The 16,545-nt window shown below is 19.0% G+C and overlaps 3 protein-coding genes across 3 annotated transcripts; 1 reads left to right on the top strand and 2 right to left on the bottom strand.

Moving 5' to 3' along the window:
• Positions 1-6,615: 6,615 nt before the first annotated feature.
• Positions 6,616-9,162, bottom strand: LOC107993631 (protein NipSnap). The gene is made up of 5 exons (XM_017050147.3): positions 9,022-9,162; positions 8,715-8,897; positions 8,331-8,499; positions 7,987-8,254; positions 6,616-6,963 (listed from the first exon to the last, which is right to left on the bottom strand). Exons 1-5 carry the CDS (start codon positions 9,102-9,104, stop codon positions 6,815-6,817), a joined length of 852 nt encoding a protein of 283 aa, XP_016905636.1. The 5' UTR covers positions 9,105-9,162; the 3' UTR covers positions 6,616-6,814.
• Positions 9,163-10,150: 988 nt separating this feature from the next.
• Positions 10,151-11,207, top strand: LOC107993632 (structure-specific endonuclease subunit slx1). The gene is made up of 3 exons (XM_017050148.3): positions 10,151-10,338; positions 10,403-10,454; positions 10,537-11,207. The coding sequence occupies exons 1-3, from the start codon at positions 10,151-10,153 to the stop codon at positions 11,086-11,088; spliced, it is 792 nt and encodes a 263-aa protein (XP_016905637.3). The 3' UTR covers positions 11,089-11,207.
• A 521-nt stretch (positions 11,208-11,728) lies between these two features.
• LOC107998875 (transmembrane protein 53) lies at positions 11,729-16,285 on the bottom strand. The gene is made up of 5 exons (XM_017058395.3): positions 14,656-16,285; positions 13,943-14,150; positions 13,713-13,865; positions 13,303-13,428; positions 11,729-13,207 (listed from the first exon to the last, which is right to left on the bottom strand). The coding sequence occupies exons 1-5, from the start codon at positions 14,868-14,870 to the stop codon at positions 12,929-12,931; spliced, it is 981 nt and encodes a 326-aa protein (XP_016913884.1). The 5' UTR covers positions 14,871-16,285; the 3' UTR covers positions 11,729-12,928.
• Between the last annotated feature and the right edge of the window lie 260 nt (positions 16,286-16,545).

Genomic DNA, 16,545 nt, shown 5'->3' with positions numbered 1-16,545 from the left:
ATTATTAATTAATAAATTTTTATAATTTATTTTCAATTAAAAATAATCTTATATAAAAAATGTTTTCATATTATTTTTGTAGCAATAAAAATATGGAAAAAATAAAAAATAAAATAAAAAATAATTATAAAAATAATAATAATAAAATATCTAAATATATAGAAAACATCAAATATTTTCTATTTTTTAAATATTTAGTTTTTTTAAAAAGTGGAAAATGATTTAAAAAATATCTTTTAGGTACCCATGTATATATTGTCAAATATTAAAATTTTTGCTATTTAATATAAATAACATGAAAATAAATATTATTTTTATTACAAAATATTTCTTTTATATTTAGAAAAAATTAAAATATATATTTTTTTTTTGATTATATAAAAGTTTCTAATATTTTAATAAATCAAATTTAAAAATATATTAATTATATATATTATATATAATATATATAATATACATTATATTACATAACATAAAAACCATTATTCTATAAATATTTCTTAGTATATAATTAAATTCAATTCATGCATTTCTTCAAAATAAGTCTAATTAATGAAAAAAATATAATTGTTACTAGCATATTAGCATATTATGATTTTATATGTTAAAAATTAATAATATAATAATAATAATATAAAAATATTATTCCATTTTTGCTAATAATTCATTTGATTTTGAAATTAATCAGAAATCTATTAAATTATATATATCTTAATTTTCTCTTTACATACATATATTTACTTTTTTTCTCTCTTGTCAAAATGAATCTGCAAATATTATTCTAGTCTATATTATTTTTGGTATGTCACAAATGTTTTATATTAATTTTCCAGGTACCAAAAAAAATTTCTTCATTGTTGATTATAATAGCATTTTGCTTTTATTATCAACATTTCAGTTATATCATATTATATTCTGTTTTAATTGTCCAAAGTTTCCATCCAGTACACATCCCAATGTTGTACTTTTATATTATAATATCTAATTTTTTCTTTTTTTCATTTAATACATTTCCATATACTTTTCTATTATACATATTTTTTTTCATCTTCATTATTAAATATTGAATTTAAATTCAGATGGTTGTGACTATTTTTCTTATTCATACTTTATTATATCAAAACAATATTTTCTTTATAATATGAGTAACAAAAATAACATTATTTTAAGATATAATTTTCATTAAATTTAAAATAATTAATAATCATGCTTTGAGAATGCTTTGTTAAAATATTATATAATATATATAATTATCTATCTATATTTCAATAAAATAAAAATTTATATTTTATATAAGTTTTATATATATGCATATATAAATATGTTATATTAAATTTATAAATATAAATATATTTTATAATGGAATATTTTTCTTATATAAAAATAACAAAGTAACTTAGTAAAAATACTTTATTTTGAAAATAATAAAATTTATTTGATTTATTTTGCTTTTTTAAAATTGTTTTAATATTTATTAAATTATATTAAATTTAATATGAATGTTAAAATGTTAAAATATAAATACATATAACAAGCACATATAACAATACTTTCATAATATGTTTTACAATTATTTATAACAAAAGAATAGTACACATTCCACATTTCTGTATAATAATATTATTATTAAATTATTATACAATAATTTTATTAAAAACAATTTAATTAAAAATATCAAAATTCCACAATAAATAAATAAAATACATTATGAAATATATTCAATAATTTTTAGAATAAAAATAAGAAAAACATTTATATATATTACATATATATATTTATGTGTTCAAAAGTTTTAAAATGAAAACAGTCACAATCAACTGAATAATTTTTTTGTAATAATACAGTATGTAAATATATACGCGTTATATATTAAAAAAAAAATGTAGTATTAATAAGGAAGTTTAGCATTATTTATTAATATGATTATAACATATTAATAATTTTTTCCTTTGATTAATCTTAGGAAGTTATAAAAATTTAATAGAGACTTTTAATGCTATAATTGATAAACAATGTAGACTGAAAAGGGATATTCGTGCTATATTTTATGTTATAATATGAGTAAATAAAATAAGTTATAATATTTAAATCCTAGTCCATAGGCAATCCATACATCCTTCATAAAATAATTATTATAAATTTTTAAAAAATATTGTCTTTATAGTTTATATCTTGTAAATGCATTTTATTTAAGATATATTACTTTGTATCATGCTAATAAATTTGGTAATTATTATATTTGTTTTTACAATAACTTCTCTATTTTATATAATTAAAAAAATTTAATTATAATTTTAATATAAAAAAGTTATATTAAAATAAGTAAGAATGCTAAAATTTTTAAATTTATTAAAAATATTTATAAAAATATATAGAAAATTTAAAACAAAAAATATTATATATAAATTTATAAAAAATTCATAAAAATTCAAAATTTATTTATAAATTCATAAAATTTTATATTATAAATTCATAAAAATTGATTAAATTATTTTGATTTATTTAAATTAGATTAAATAAGCTTGAGATTAAAATTTGTTTTTTTTTTTTTATGTCTATATTATTTATGACTTGTAATAATATATATAGGAATAAAAATTTACATAATAATATTATAGGAAAATTATATTACATTACATATTAATAATTCTGAAATTATGTTGCATATTAAGATTTATATATAAGGTTTTAAATTTTTTTTTAATAATTTACAAAAATTGTAACTGTAATATGTAATTCTTTAAAAAAAATATTAAACATGTCTGCATCTATTCATATATACACAATAATAAAATTTTCAATTTTTTAATGAAAATATTCTATAATGTGAATTAATATATTTATTCAAAAATATATGGATTGCACAAAAGGACTAATATATATTTTAAAATAAAATTAAATATTAAAAAAATGTAAATAAATACTTTCAAAAATTTTATTCATATAGAAAGAATTAATGTTATGAAAATAAAATGTCAAAAAGAATGTATGTAATATAAGCAATAATCAAAATAATATATTGTTTTGGTCAAAAATATATTATTTTATTTAATGTTGTATATAAAATAAATAAATATATAAATAATCTATCACACATTTAATAATTATTATAAAAATTTTAATAATAAAATTTTATAAATTTTTTTAAATAAAAAATACAAATTAATAATGAAATTTTAAAAATTTTTATTCAGAAGCACGAATTCTCTTCAAGTCTGATTGTATGTATATATTAAAAAAATGAAAAGAAAGATGATTTTTTGATCACAACCATAAGACTACTATTATAAATTACTAAAAATTAATTTAGAATATTATTTTTAGTTGTTAATAACATTTTGTAAATATTCAGTATATAAGATTTTGAAATTGAATCTTAATTATGAAGACTAGAATTTAGCATAATAGAATTTATTGAATTTTCCAAAGCTATTAACTTGGTAATTTGAACTTAAAAAGTGATATATTAAACTAGCTAATTAAATGTAGGTATGGCATATCAATTATTAATTACTAATCAATACTTATAATCAATATAAACATTTGATCAGTTTCTTTCTCACTTATTTCCATCCATGTGTGATTTTTTAAATTTGATTATAATTTTTATTATAGTATATTCATTAATATTAAAATCAATAATATTTTTTAAATGAATTTAAAAATGAAAAAAAAATTTTATTTTATTTTTATATTATGATATCAATTAATAAAATATATATTTTTTTTTAAATAACAAAAATATATACTAGTGAATATATTAATATTTAGATATAATTTTTGGCTTTAATTAGATATTAATTTTTGTTTTTAGTAATGCTATTTTCTAAATGAATATATAATATAATATAAGAAAAATATGATAATTGTTCAAGAATTGATCAAATTTTAGAAGATAGAAAAACACTTCAGAGCACACATAGACGGAGATTTATGAGAGATTTTGTAGTAAATTTGCATAAATTTTATGTGATTAAGAAATGTATAAAAAGTTAATAGTATAATTTCAAAATTATAAATATCACGAAAAAATGGTAAATTGATAATCTGCTTTTCAGTAAATAATAAATTAAACTTCTAGTATTATATTATACGAAATTGTTTCATCATATATTTACTGAAGATGTATGTATGTGTATAATCTATTTACAATATTATTTGATATATTATATAAATACTAATTTTTATTAGAATTTTAATCTTTAAATATCAAATTATTCTGTCATATATTTGTGATAATTTGATATTATCACTAATATAGTTAAAACTTATTAAATTGATATTATGTAGTTTGTACTTTATTTAGTACAAAACATTATGGATAGATATAAGATATAATTAATAAATCTAAAAAGTTATTGATTATTGATTTTAACAAATTTTGCATGATACTAATTAAATTTTAATAAAAATTTTAATAAAATTATTCTATGTCAAATGATTATATATAATATATACAAATTTATAATTTTATTATTTAGAAAGGATAAAATAAATATATCTTGAATCAGTTAATTGAAGAACTGATTATTTTATATAAGTTTAATTTTAAATATGAAATGATAATGATAATGATTTTATACAAAACCATAAATTTTATAGATTATTATGAATGTTAAATTATGGTTAAATTAATGTTAATGTGGAAACTGTTTCAAGCTAAATTTTTTTAAAAATTTATTAAATTATTTTTTTAACAATTAATTTTTTCTTGATTATTAATTTCTAAAAATATTTATTAATTAATATTAATATTATTCAAATTTTCTGAATAATTAAAATTTTTTGTTTGTTATATTAAATTTGTTTCTCAGTTTTAGAATCAAAGTAAACTAGAAAAAAAAATATGTCAAGAAAATTATAAAATTGTTTTAAGAGTTTTTAAAAAATTATCTTTTTAATAATTATAAATTAACAATTAATTAATAACAATTAATAAATGTATATTTTATTACAAATAGAAAAATTATATACATTAAATTTTTTTTTTAATTTAATATATTTAAATAGTAAAATAATAAAATATTTAAATAAATGTTTTTTAAATAAATTAAAATTTTTTATTATATACATTATAAAGCATATTTCTTTATTATAATCAAGTTTTAATTTTTAATATTTAATTTTTATTAAAAAAAAATAAAATATCGATAAATACAAAATATTACAATAAATATTCATAATTTATTCAATATATTCAATTTATTCAATATTAAATTTCCTATTTTATTTTGATATTTATAAAACATAAAAAATTTAAATATAAACCAGTTTTATTATAGTGAAAATAATTTTTTGGCAGAGAAATATTTTATTTATTATCTAAAAATAAAAATATACAATATAATTACAATAACGATATATAACTTGACATAGAATAATTGCATATCAAAATCTTTATATTTATAAAATTTTACTCCAATTTTTTTTTTTTTTTAAATAAAATATTCGTCAATATCATCTTGTATATATATTTGTATACTGTAAATATTCGTAAAAAGATTTCATTGATATTTATTTCTGTGTTCTGAAGATGCTTTCTATTTTCAATACTATTACATGTGTAAGTCCTCCAATATTGCGTCATTCTTTATATTATTGTAAGAAAAATTCATTTATAATTCAAATTTAATTTCATTTTTTACTTTTTCTACTTTTGAAACATCTCAGCATTGCAAAAATAATACTATGTAAATCATAATTTATTAAATGCATAAAATAAGTTAATTGTAATATATCATTTTTTACAATTTTTTTTCTATTTATTTCTACATATATACACTAATGCATATAATGCAATATAATAATTTAATAAAATGTGTATTGACAAATCAAAAATAATCATGAGCTTTAAAAACATATAATATGTGAAAATATATATAATAAAAATTCTAATTTTCATATTTGATGCATTAAATAAAAATAAGAATTGCTTTTATAAAATAATATAATAAAAATTTTAACAATGCTGAAATGTTTTAAAATAAATTGATTATTAATTGTGTTAATAAGTGATCAAAAATACAGAATATGCTCACATAAAACATGTTTCTAATATAAAATAATCTAATTATCAATAATAATATTCTTTAATACACAATTATTATTTTATTTGATATATATATATTTATAAATTTTAATTAATAAAATTTAAAACTAAATCATATTTTTATATAGAAATTATATTAAAATTAAATATAAAATGCAAGTAATTATTATTTATATAATCTTTATTTTTTAAATTAATGTTTTCTAAATCATGACTGGAAAGAATATGTTTATCATTTAAAATAAAGTTCAAATTGATCAAACTTGATATATTGATTAGATAATAAAAATAAACAATATTTAATAATTATTCGTATTTCTTCCCATACCTTTTTTATTATATTTAATAATTTTTTTGATTATAATTAATCAATAATTTCTATTAAATAATTTCTATGAAAGTTATTGAATATTTATAAATATTTCAAATAACTAATATAAATATATGAAATATAACTAAAAATTATTAAAAAATAAAATAAAAATACTCAAAATTAACGATAAATATATTCATTAATATACAAATGTATTTCAATTGACAATAAAGATATATATTAAAGCGTTATATATAGTAACAAAAAAGTTTAAATTTTATTAAAATACATTTTAGTAATTGTAACACAATGCTACAATTCTTATTGAGCGCTTACTTTATGCAATTATAAATGTAATATGTAATATAACAAATATTTTTACAATATTATAATGTAAATATAAGGAATAAATTGTATTGTACAAATACATTTAAAATTGTGAATATAAAATTCTATTTTGTTGGTGAAAAGCTAGTTGGACTCAATATACGGGAATGTGTTTCTCTAATTAATGGTACAGTGTATGCAACACATTCATCCCATCCTGGAAGTCTCCATGCACTCTCACGAGTTTCCATTCGCGCTTGAAGATTTTTATAACCTGGAATTATATTTATTTTTTATTTAAAAAAAAATGATTATATATATATATTTAAAATATAATATGTAATAATATATAAGACATGTAATAACATATAACATATATTTTTTCATTTATTATTATTATAGATGTAGTATTATAGATATTTATGAACATAAAGCTATAAAAATTATAATAAAAATATGAAATAAAATGGAATTGATAAATTTTTTATTACTATAAAAAATATAATACTAGAATTATTATTACTATTATTATTATCAAAAATTCATTTACCATTTTTAAAGTTCATTTTAATTTTTCTTCATTTAAAAAATTTTTTGTATCAATTTATTATATACAATATATAATATTATATTTGTGGAATATCTTTGGAAGATTAACTTTAGATGTCAAAACAAAAATAAAAGTTGATATATAAAAATATATATAAATAGTTGAGTTTATAAGTTCAAATTAATTGATATTTTTTATGATGAAATGAAATAGATATAAGTGATATAAGTGATATAAATTACTTTTCTCATTTTATCTTTGCAGATTTTAATTGTTTATAAATAAGTATTAACTGATATTTTTATATATCAACTTTTTATACTTATCAATATATTTTATTAAAAAATTTTATATGTATCAAAATGAAATGGATTTAATTATAATCTAATTGTAATTTTAATTATAATTTTTTAATAAAACTTTTTCTTATTATTTAATTATAAAACACACTAATAAAATGAAATTTTATCACAAAAAAAATAAAATATTTTGAATATATACAAGGTATATTCAAGATATATATACAAGATATTTCATTTTTATCATTATTATTACTTATAGCAAAAAACATTTTATATAAAATTAAATTAGTTTTTATAATAATGGTGATGAAAACTAAGATAGTAATATCTGATGAATCTGTATTTGATTGTATATATTTAATTTATATATATTTATTTTATATTATAAATATGATATATAAAATGAATTTAAAAATGAATGAAAAACATTAATATTGATACCTACACCAAATGTGATGAACGTTATATAATCTACCAATTTGTGAAAAAAAACCAGCAAAAGGTTCATTATTGTTACGTCTATAATTTATAGCCTTTGCCCAATTGTTGCCCCATTCTATCATAGTACCAGGTTGTAGCCTATAACTGCGTATTTCATATATATTTGAATCATTTCGTTTTGTAAGAGGAGGCCAATAACTAAATGCTAACAAATACTGTAAATAACGTGATCGTAAATAATTGCCATTTTCTTTGAATAATTGTTGATATGCCTGAAAATAAAAAATGTTATGTTATAAAAAATATTTATTTTATATTATTTTATATAAATTTTTTTGATTGCCATACTTTGTCTTTAGACAATTCAATTTGTGTATGATCAACGCTATCATAACCACCAGAATATTGCCATAGATGTAAAGCTTGATCGATATCACCAGCTACGACAGTCCATGAACCAACTAGTTCCAATTTCAATTCAGACTTCTTGGAGTTTATAATGTTAACAATCTCTTCACTGTAATATCCCAAAATACAAATATGTCCCAATATAATTTTTCTAATATAAAAGAATTCTCTGTGCATGCCAATTCTGCGACATAAATAAAATCTAATATTTTTTTGAAACTTTTAAAAAAATCGAAAAGGATTTTTGTGCGTATATTTTAAGTACTTATAGTTTAAAGCTAAGATTTGATATTATAATAAAAAATGTAAACAAAATTTACTTACTAATTAGTTAAATAGTTATCAATAGAATCAGGTCGAACATTGTGCGTATGCAAAGCGTAAATAACTCCTTTATCTGATAGCATCCTTGAATGAGACTCTTTTGTTGGCTCGATTTTTCTTACGGAAAGCTTGTTTATCCATCCTTCGCTGATATCCTGTCTGATCGATGACCTTGCAAAAGATCTACAACACATACGATGTGGCTATTGCCCTAAAAAGCCGCTGTTTAGAGACTAGCTCGTAGTCTATGTACGAAACATATGAAAAAAGAAGGGCTCCTCAAGGTTTTTGAATCTTGATCGCCTACCGGCTGATAATAAATGACGGTAGTTTAGTTTTGCTGATCACCGTGATCTGCGCGGCACTGAATCTTCTCAAAACGGCAGCCATTCTTAGTGGATCCTCGCTTACAGATCTCTGCTGGTTTATATCCAATCAAGATCAAAGCCCAATTTCAATAGTGCTGCAACTAAACACGCGGCGCTTTCAATTACATTCCCAGAAAAAACTATTCTTGATTTATTCTTATTTATCTCCATTCGCGATCTACTGTTTTTACATAAAGTAAGATTTATAACTATGAGAAATATACTTATCAAATAAATTAAAGAATTTATCACAGCGCTTGCGTCTTTCATAAAATATTTTATTCTCGATATAATAATATCATTAAATGTACTTTTATTCTAATTTATCTCTTGATAAAAAGATAATAATTTAAAATAATAATACTTAATGTTAAAAAATTGTTTTATGATTTAAATATTGTTTTATGATTTAAATATTACATCATTAGATAATTTTTCATATAACTTAATATGATAGAATTTATAAATATAAATGTAATTTTTAAAAATTTTAATATGTATGTAATAAATATGTTATCTCTTATTTTTAAATAAAATGTTGAAATATGAATATTTTAATTTTTATTCATATTTATAGAATTAATTTTATATAGTATATATTTTGATATAGTATATAAATTTAATTTTTTATAAAAAAAAATTATATATTTCTTTATTTATATTTAAGTAATTTTTGGATTCGAAACATTATATTTTTAAATTTAATATATTATGATAAATCATGTGTTTTAATTGTTCGTAATTATTGTTCATAATAAATGTGATTTTTTTTGGTTATTTATTTACAACCTACCTAACCTATTTATAATCTATATTTTGTTTTAAATTGATTTAGGTTAATTGATCTAGTTTTAATTTTTTACAAAATTTAATTGAATGTAAAAATTAAACTAAAATTAAACAATATATTAACTATATTGTTTTACAATAAATTATATTAATTATATAAATATTAATAAATATTTTAAAATATTAATAAAATATTTTAATATATTGTAATAAAAGTATCTTTTAATTTGTTTGTTATCTTTTAATCTAATATACTGTTTTTAATAATAATAAATTTAAATGGAAAAAATGGAAAATTCAGAAGTAATAGAACATTTTTATGGAGTGTATTTATTATATTCTATGAATCCACAATTTAAAGGAAGAATATACGTAGGATTTACAGTTGATCCTTGTCGTAGACTTAAAGAACATAATGCTGGAAAGGAACATAAAGGTGCTCGGAAAACAAGTGAAAAAGGACCATGGTAATAATATAATTATTAAATGATCATAAATATTTTTAATAAAAATAATTTGTTTTTTTTCTAGGAATATGGTACTAATTATTCATGGTTTCCTAAATAAAACATCTGCACTTAGCGTATGTTCATTTAATAAAATTTAATAAAAATTAACTTCATCTAAAATTTTTATATTTGAAATTAATTTGTTTTCATTTTTAGTTTGAATGGGCTTGGCAACATCCCCATAAAAGTCGGCGTTTAAAACATATATATGTATCTAATGCAAAGAAAAAATTACAACAAAAAAGAAAGATTAGATTTCATTTATCTGTTTTATCAGAAATGTTGAAAATTGGTCCTTGGTGTCGTTTACCTTTAACAATACGTTGGTTAGATTATGAGTTCTATGAAGAATATTATAGATATGTTTCAGCTCCAATGCATATGCCTATATGTTATGGAAAAATAATATCAAAAAAAATAAAACAGACAAATAATATACAAGCATTAAATAAATTATCTATAATTTGTTTTCTTTGTAATTCACTTTTAGAAAAAGAACAATCAATTAGCTGTATAAGACCTAACTGTTCATTAATAGCTCATTTAATTTGTTTAGCACAATTATTTTGTAAAGATAATATGATTTTACCAATTGAAGGTATTTGTCCTGCTTGCAATATTAATGTTTTATGGGGAGATTTAATTAGAAAAAAAATTGGTTGTTATGGAAATTTAGAAAAAGTTTCTAATGATGAAAATTATATTTAAAATAAATTATATAATTATATAAATGTTTATAATAATAATAATAATAATAATAATAATAATAATATATGTAATATTATAATATATGTTATATCAATTATATAAATTATAATTTTTGATTATTTATTATTTTAAAATTTTTATATGTTAAAGATATTATTAATATCATTAATTTAAAATCTTTTATCTGATCAAGAATAGCAAATAGTTAAATTAATAAATATTTATTACTAATAACTTTATTTTAAATAATGAAAAAAATTATAATAAAATTACAAATTGAAATCATGAATGTTTAATATATAAAATATTATGAAAAATAATAAAAGTCTACATAAATGATCTAATTATAGTCTTAAAATATTCTTCAATAAGAAAAAATTTTATGATTAATTCAATATTTAATTTAATTACATATAAAAAAGATGCAAATATGTGTAAATATCGAATATTTCATTCATTTCACTTTATATATCTAAAAAAAGCAACAATTATATATTTATCAGTCTTTATTTATAACTAATCGACAAATCAAAATATATTTATATATATATATATATATATATATATATATATATATATATATATCTGTATATATCTATGTGTTTTATATAAGACATGCATATATATATGCATTTGATAGGAAGGGATAGAAGAAAATTTTTTTATTTCATGGATATTTAATTACAATCGCAATTAAATTGAAAGTAAAATCAAGACCAGCTTGATTCTTTTGTGCGAATTTGTTTACAGTGAAATTTAAATGTTTATAAATTATAATCTTGACATTTCATTGCATCAATAAGCATTTAGATTTCTAATTTTAAATGTTTCATTTTATTTTGCTTAAGTGCATCTAGAGTTTTTATTTCAACTATTCAATGTTACGAAATATTCCAAATGTGAATATTCGCTATATAAGATAATATTCTACATATATTTTATTGAAAATTCAGAATTATTTTTGCAAATCGTATATATCTGTACACGATCGAATAAAATACTTGTGCGTGTACTTTTTTAATTTTATTTTCGACAGGAACGCAATTATATCAATTTGTTGTTAATTTATGAGATTCAGGCACATTGACGCTTAAGAATACATAAAGAGGGAGAAAACTGGAAGATATGAAAGAAATAAGCAAAAGTAGAATGAATGTAAGAGGACAAAAGAAGGAGAGGTCGAGCAAAGTTTAGTTTTTAAAATATTTTTATGAAAATATAAATATTAATTCATCATATATTAAATCAACGTTGAGTTTTGTTTAAGTATATATTATGTGTGTATATATATATATATATATATATATATGTATATTATGTATATATATATATATATATGTATATTATGTATATATATATATATATATATATATATTATTCATAATTTATAAACATTATTATATTTTTGTATGTAAATCTAATTTTAAATTCAGATGATTAATTTAAAATAAACAATGCTAACAAATAATAATATAAATTGTAATAGTTGATAAAACATTATAAACAAATTATAAGTTAAATCATTAAATTATTATAATACAAATTTATTTTACATTAATTTTATATATTTTATATAATTAACATTATAATGCTATAAATTAAAAAAATTTAAGAAAAAATCAAGACTCAACGCTGTCTCCAGATATTTTATATTAACATATTCAAATATATTAATAATATTCATATATCGAAAATAATAAACAAACAATATGCCGATCCTCTTAGCCTTCCAGTTTGTCCATTTTTGTTCACATATAATCGTACATGCAAAATTGTACGAAATATGATTCTTTCATTGATCATATTGCTATTCTAGTATTAATCATTTTTTTCTCTTTCTCTAATTTAGTTTGGTAGCTTCGTGAGGTAGTACAACTCTTTTAGTAAGACTTGGCATAGTGACATAATTTTGAGAATTATTTTTTATGCTATGATTCTGCGACAATTCTAAACATTCAGAATTTGGTGACATCAAGCATTCGTGAATGAAGCTACAAACTGTATTTACGTAAGCGTCACGATAGGTAGCATAATGTTTGACGTGTGGAGAATTTGTGAAAAGTACCAGTTGTACTCGTACACCACGTTCTGCTCGTCGACTGGCAAATTTTTCGACGTCCTTGAAATATGATCAACGATAATATACAAATTTAAATGAAAAGAGAATATTTATTGTAAATATTTTAACTGTAATGTTTTGTTGAAAATACGTACTGATGCTGGAATTAAATTATCTGCATTTGAGTAGAGAAATAATTGAGGCCAAGAATAGGATTCTTCTGCAAGACCAATTGGATTTGTTTGTATTGGATAACCACGTCCAAGAGCATGAGCTATTACCTAGACAATTGATCAAATCATTTCTAATTTTGAATTTATATAATTATTTCATTATCATCTAATAATTAAAAAAGCTGATAATTAAAAAAAAATATTTATAATTTTAATTTTTTTAATTAATAAGAAAGTAAATGAAGTACCAAATTTATTTTTCTTATTTATTATAATTTCTAATCGTTTGATTATTTATTAGCAATTTTAACATTAAATTTTCTAAAAAAAAAAGAAAAAGAAGAAAAAATAAAAAAAATTGGTATAAAAAGAGTTAATATTATTGTAAATACCTCTAAAAACCAAAGTATAGATAAGAAAATTGTAATAAAGAAAGACATTGGTATGTTTGTAATAGGATGTCCTCCTATGATAGCACTGATCGCTTTGAAAAGAGCGGTTAATCTTCTTTCTCCTGGAGCACTATCAAATATCACTCCTTTGACCTATAATTTTAATATATATTACGCAAATTAATAAAGCAAAGAAAGGTTGAAAGGTAAAAGGTAAAAGTATTTTTTACCTTGAGCGGTGTGTTAGCTTGTTGCATAGCAAGGCTTACATGTTGGTATAAAAACGCGCCACCGTTACTGAAGACATGGAAGAATATCGGATGTTGATCCAAACTCTTGTCGGTTATCACTTGAATTAATCGTTTGCCGATGTAAGGCATTTTGTCTCTTCGCCAAAATAGGCATTCTACCGGTGCTGTGTATCGTAGCGTGATGCAACTTGAAAAATGAATATTATCCTTTCATATATGCTAAATAAACAAAATTTCATGATTTTTATAAGAAAGTTCAATTATTTATCTAAACAATAATTTCTTGAAATAATTTAAATAAACAATTTTTATTAGTCCAATTTTGAATTATTATCATCAAATAAACGGTGTGATATAATTTCCAGCAATTTTTTATCACGTTTTATCAATTATTTTATCAAATTCATGAAATTTAAATCTGTGCATAAATCTTATGAAAAAATATCCTATATATATGCATACAAATAAATATTTATTTTTCTATTTCATTTTTTTAAGATTTACTTACTAATATTGACACTGACATGCATTGTTTCAAATAATATTTATGAACTTTCAATATATAATTAATTATTTACAACCTTATATTCTGAAGTTTCAATCATTTTGAACAATAAAAAATAAAGAAAAAAGAATAATGCGATTCAAAAATAGGAAATAATTTAAAAGTATAATTTAGAAAATATTGATACCTTTTCTCTTCATAAATTGCGCTGTACTTGGCCAGATATTTATCTTGACAGCCGGCCCATCCTAGCAATACTATCACTGGCCGTTTGTCCTCTTTGTAGACGAATACGAATTCTTCGCGTTGATCCTGGCTACCAGTAGTTAATGTTGGATCCTTCGGGGATGGTGGAAACGATGGAAACATGATGTAGTAGTCGAGATCTTCTTGATCGCTCATCTTTCCTACTTCTCGTCCTCCTCCTCGTGAGGACACGAGAGAAAGTGAGAGAGAAAAAACACAGAAAACAAGGGGAGGGAAACTGTGAGTGAACTGTAAGGGTGAAAGGAAAGGAGGAGGAAGTTAACAACGGTAACGAAAGGGAGGACAAATCACCCCTCTACCACGGACAGATCTTCCGTTTTGAGTTGGGCTTGCGTCGTCGTCAGCGTCGAGAATACCGAGCTGCCAGAAGATCGATACTAAAGACTCGTATCAAAGTTAGGTGTCACGAATGAGGATGTCGACGTTTAACGTTATCCATAAATTCTCTCCGCATAGAGAGAGAATATTTTTTTTTCTTCCTGAAGATTACCATCCACAATATTATTCGTCAGGCAAATTTTTATTCAATAACAAATATCAATTTCATATCGATATATCCTATTCATGATAGTTAATAATAGACTATCGAAATTATTGCCGAAGTTCATAGCATTGCATGTTTTGGCGCGTTGTGATTTTTATGTAATTTAATTAACTTTCGTTTGAAATAATATTATTGTTAATAAAAGTAATTTATATTATCTGAATATTCACAATTCAATAATAGTTTTATAATTACATGATCAATGATAATAAAAATAATAAATTGTAATATAATACAATTAATATTAAATTATTATTAATTATAAATAATATTAGATAGTTTAAAAGTTATATATAGTGTATTATATATAGTAATATTAGATAGTTTAATGTTATTATAATCTTATTATAAGATTTGTAAAAAATAAGATATTATTTTATATATTTATCTTTTTTAATTTAATTTATTTTTGATATAAAATAACATAATAAAAATGAGATATAAAATATAATGTAACTATGATATAAAATATATGTAATATTTAATATAAATATTTAATAATGATTAAAAATATTATAAAAATACATCATTATTGTCAAAGATTTAAAAAAAATTTGAGTATTTTTAAATAAGAGTGCAGTATAAATATGAAGTCGAAATTGAATTGTATTTGAGTTTAATTGAATAATATCAATTTATTTTTTTTTAAATACATGATCATTGATTCTTCTTTTTTCTGTTTTTTCTTCTTTTTTTTAATTTTCACTTTTTTCATGCGTATTTTTAATATATAAAGGATTATATTTTATTTATAATTATTTATGTATATAAAATAAAATAAAATAAAGTAAAATAAAATAAAAGAATATTAAGTAGAAATAAAATTTTAATTAAGAAAAATTTAAATATTATATTGTATTGTTTACTCGTTGAATGAGAATATCTCGAATTTTGTTTTTTTAATATAAGAGTGATAATTCAGTTTGAAGAAATTGTATAATTCATAGATTTTATTGTAACTCAAACATATTAACAAGAGATAAGTAAATAAAATTAATCAATAAAATCTAAATTTTAAATATTCATTAAATTTATTTCCTAAATTGTAAAATAAAAAAATTCAAATTTTTTAATAAATTTTATTAAATGCAACATATTAAATATAATATAATTTTCTAGAAATTGTTAGAACTTATAGATATTTATTATTATATAAATACATATAAATATATCTTCAAATGCTTCTGCTAGATAAAAAAGAAACAAAATATGATACAGAATTAATCTAACATTCAATATATTTTTTTATTTTATTTTTTGGAAATT

Source organism: Apis cerana, linkage group LG6 (genome assembly GCF_029169275.1).
Source record: "Apis cerana isolate GH-2021 linkage group LG6, AcerK_1.0, whole genome shotgun sequence".
Classification (NCBI taxonomy): domain Eukaryota; kingdom Metazoa; phylum Arthropoda; class Insecta; order Hymenoptera; family Apidae; genus Apis; species Apis cerana.
The sequence above is the reverse complement of the archived record's forward strand: the minus strand, read 5'-3'. Positions and strand labels throughout refer to the sequence as shown.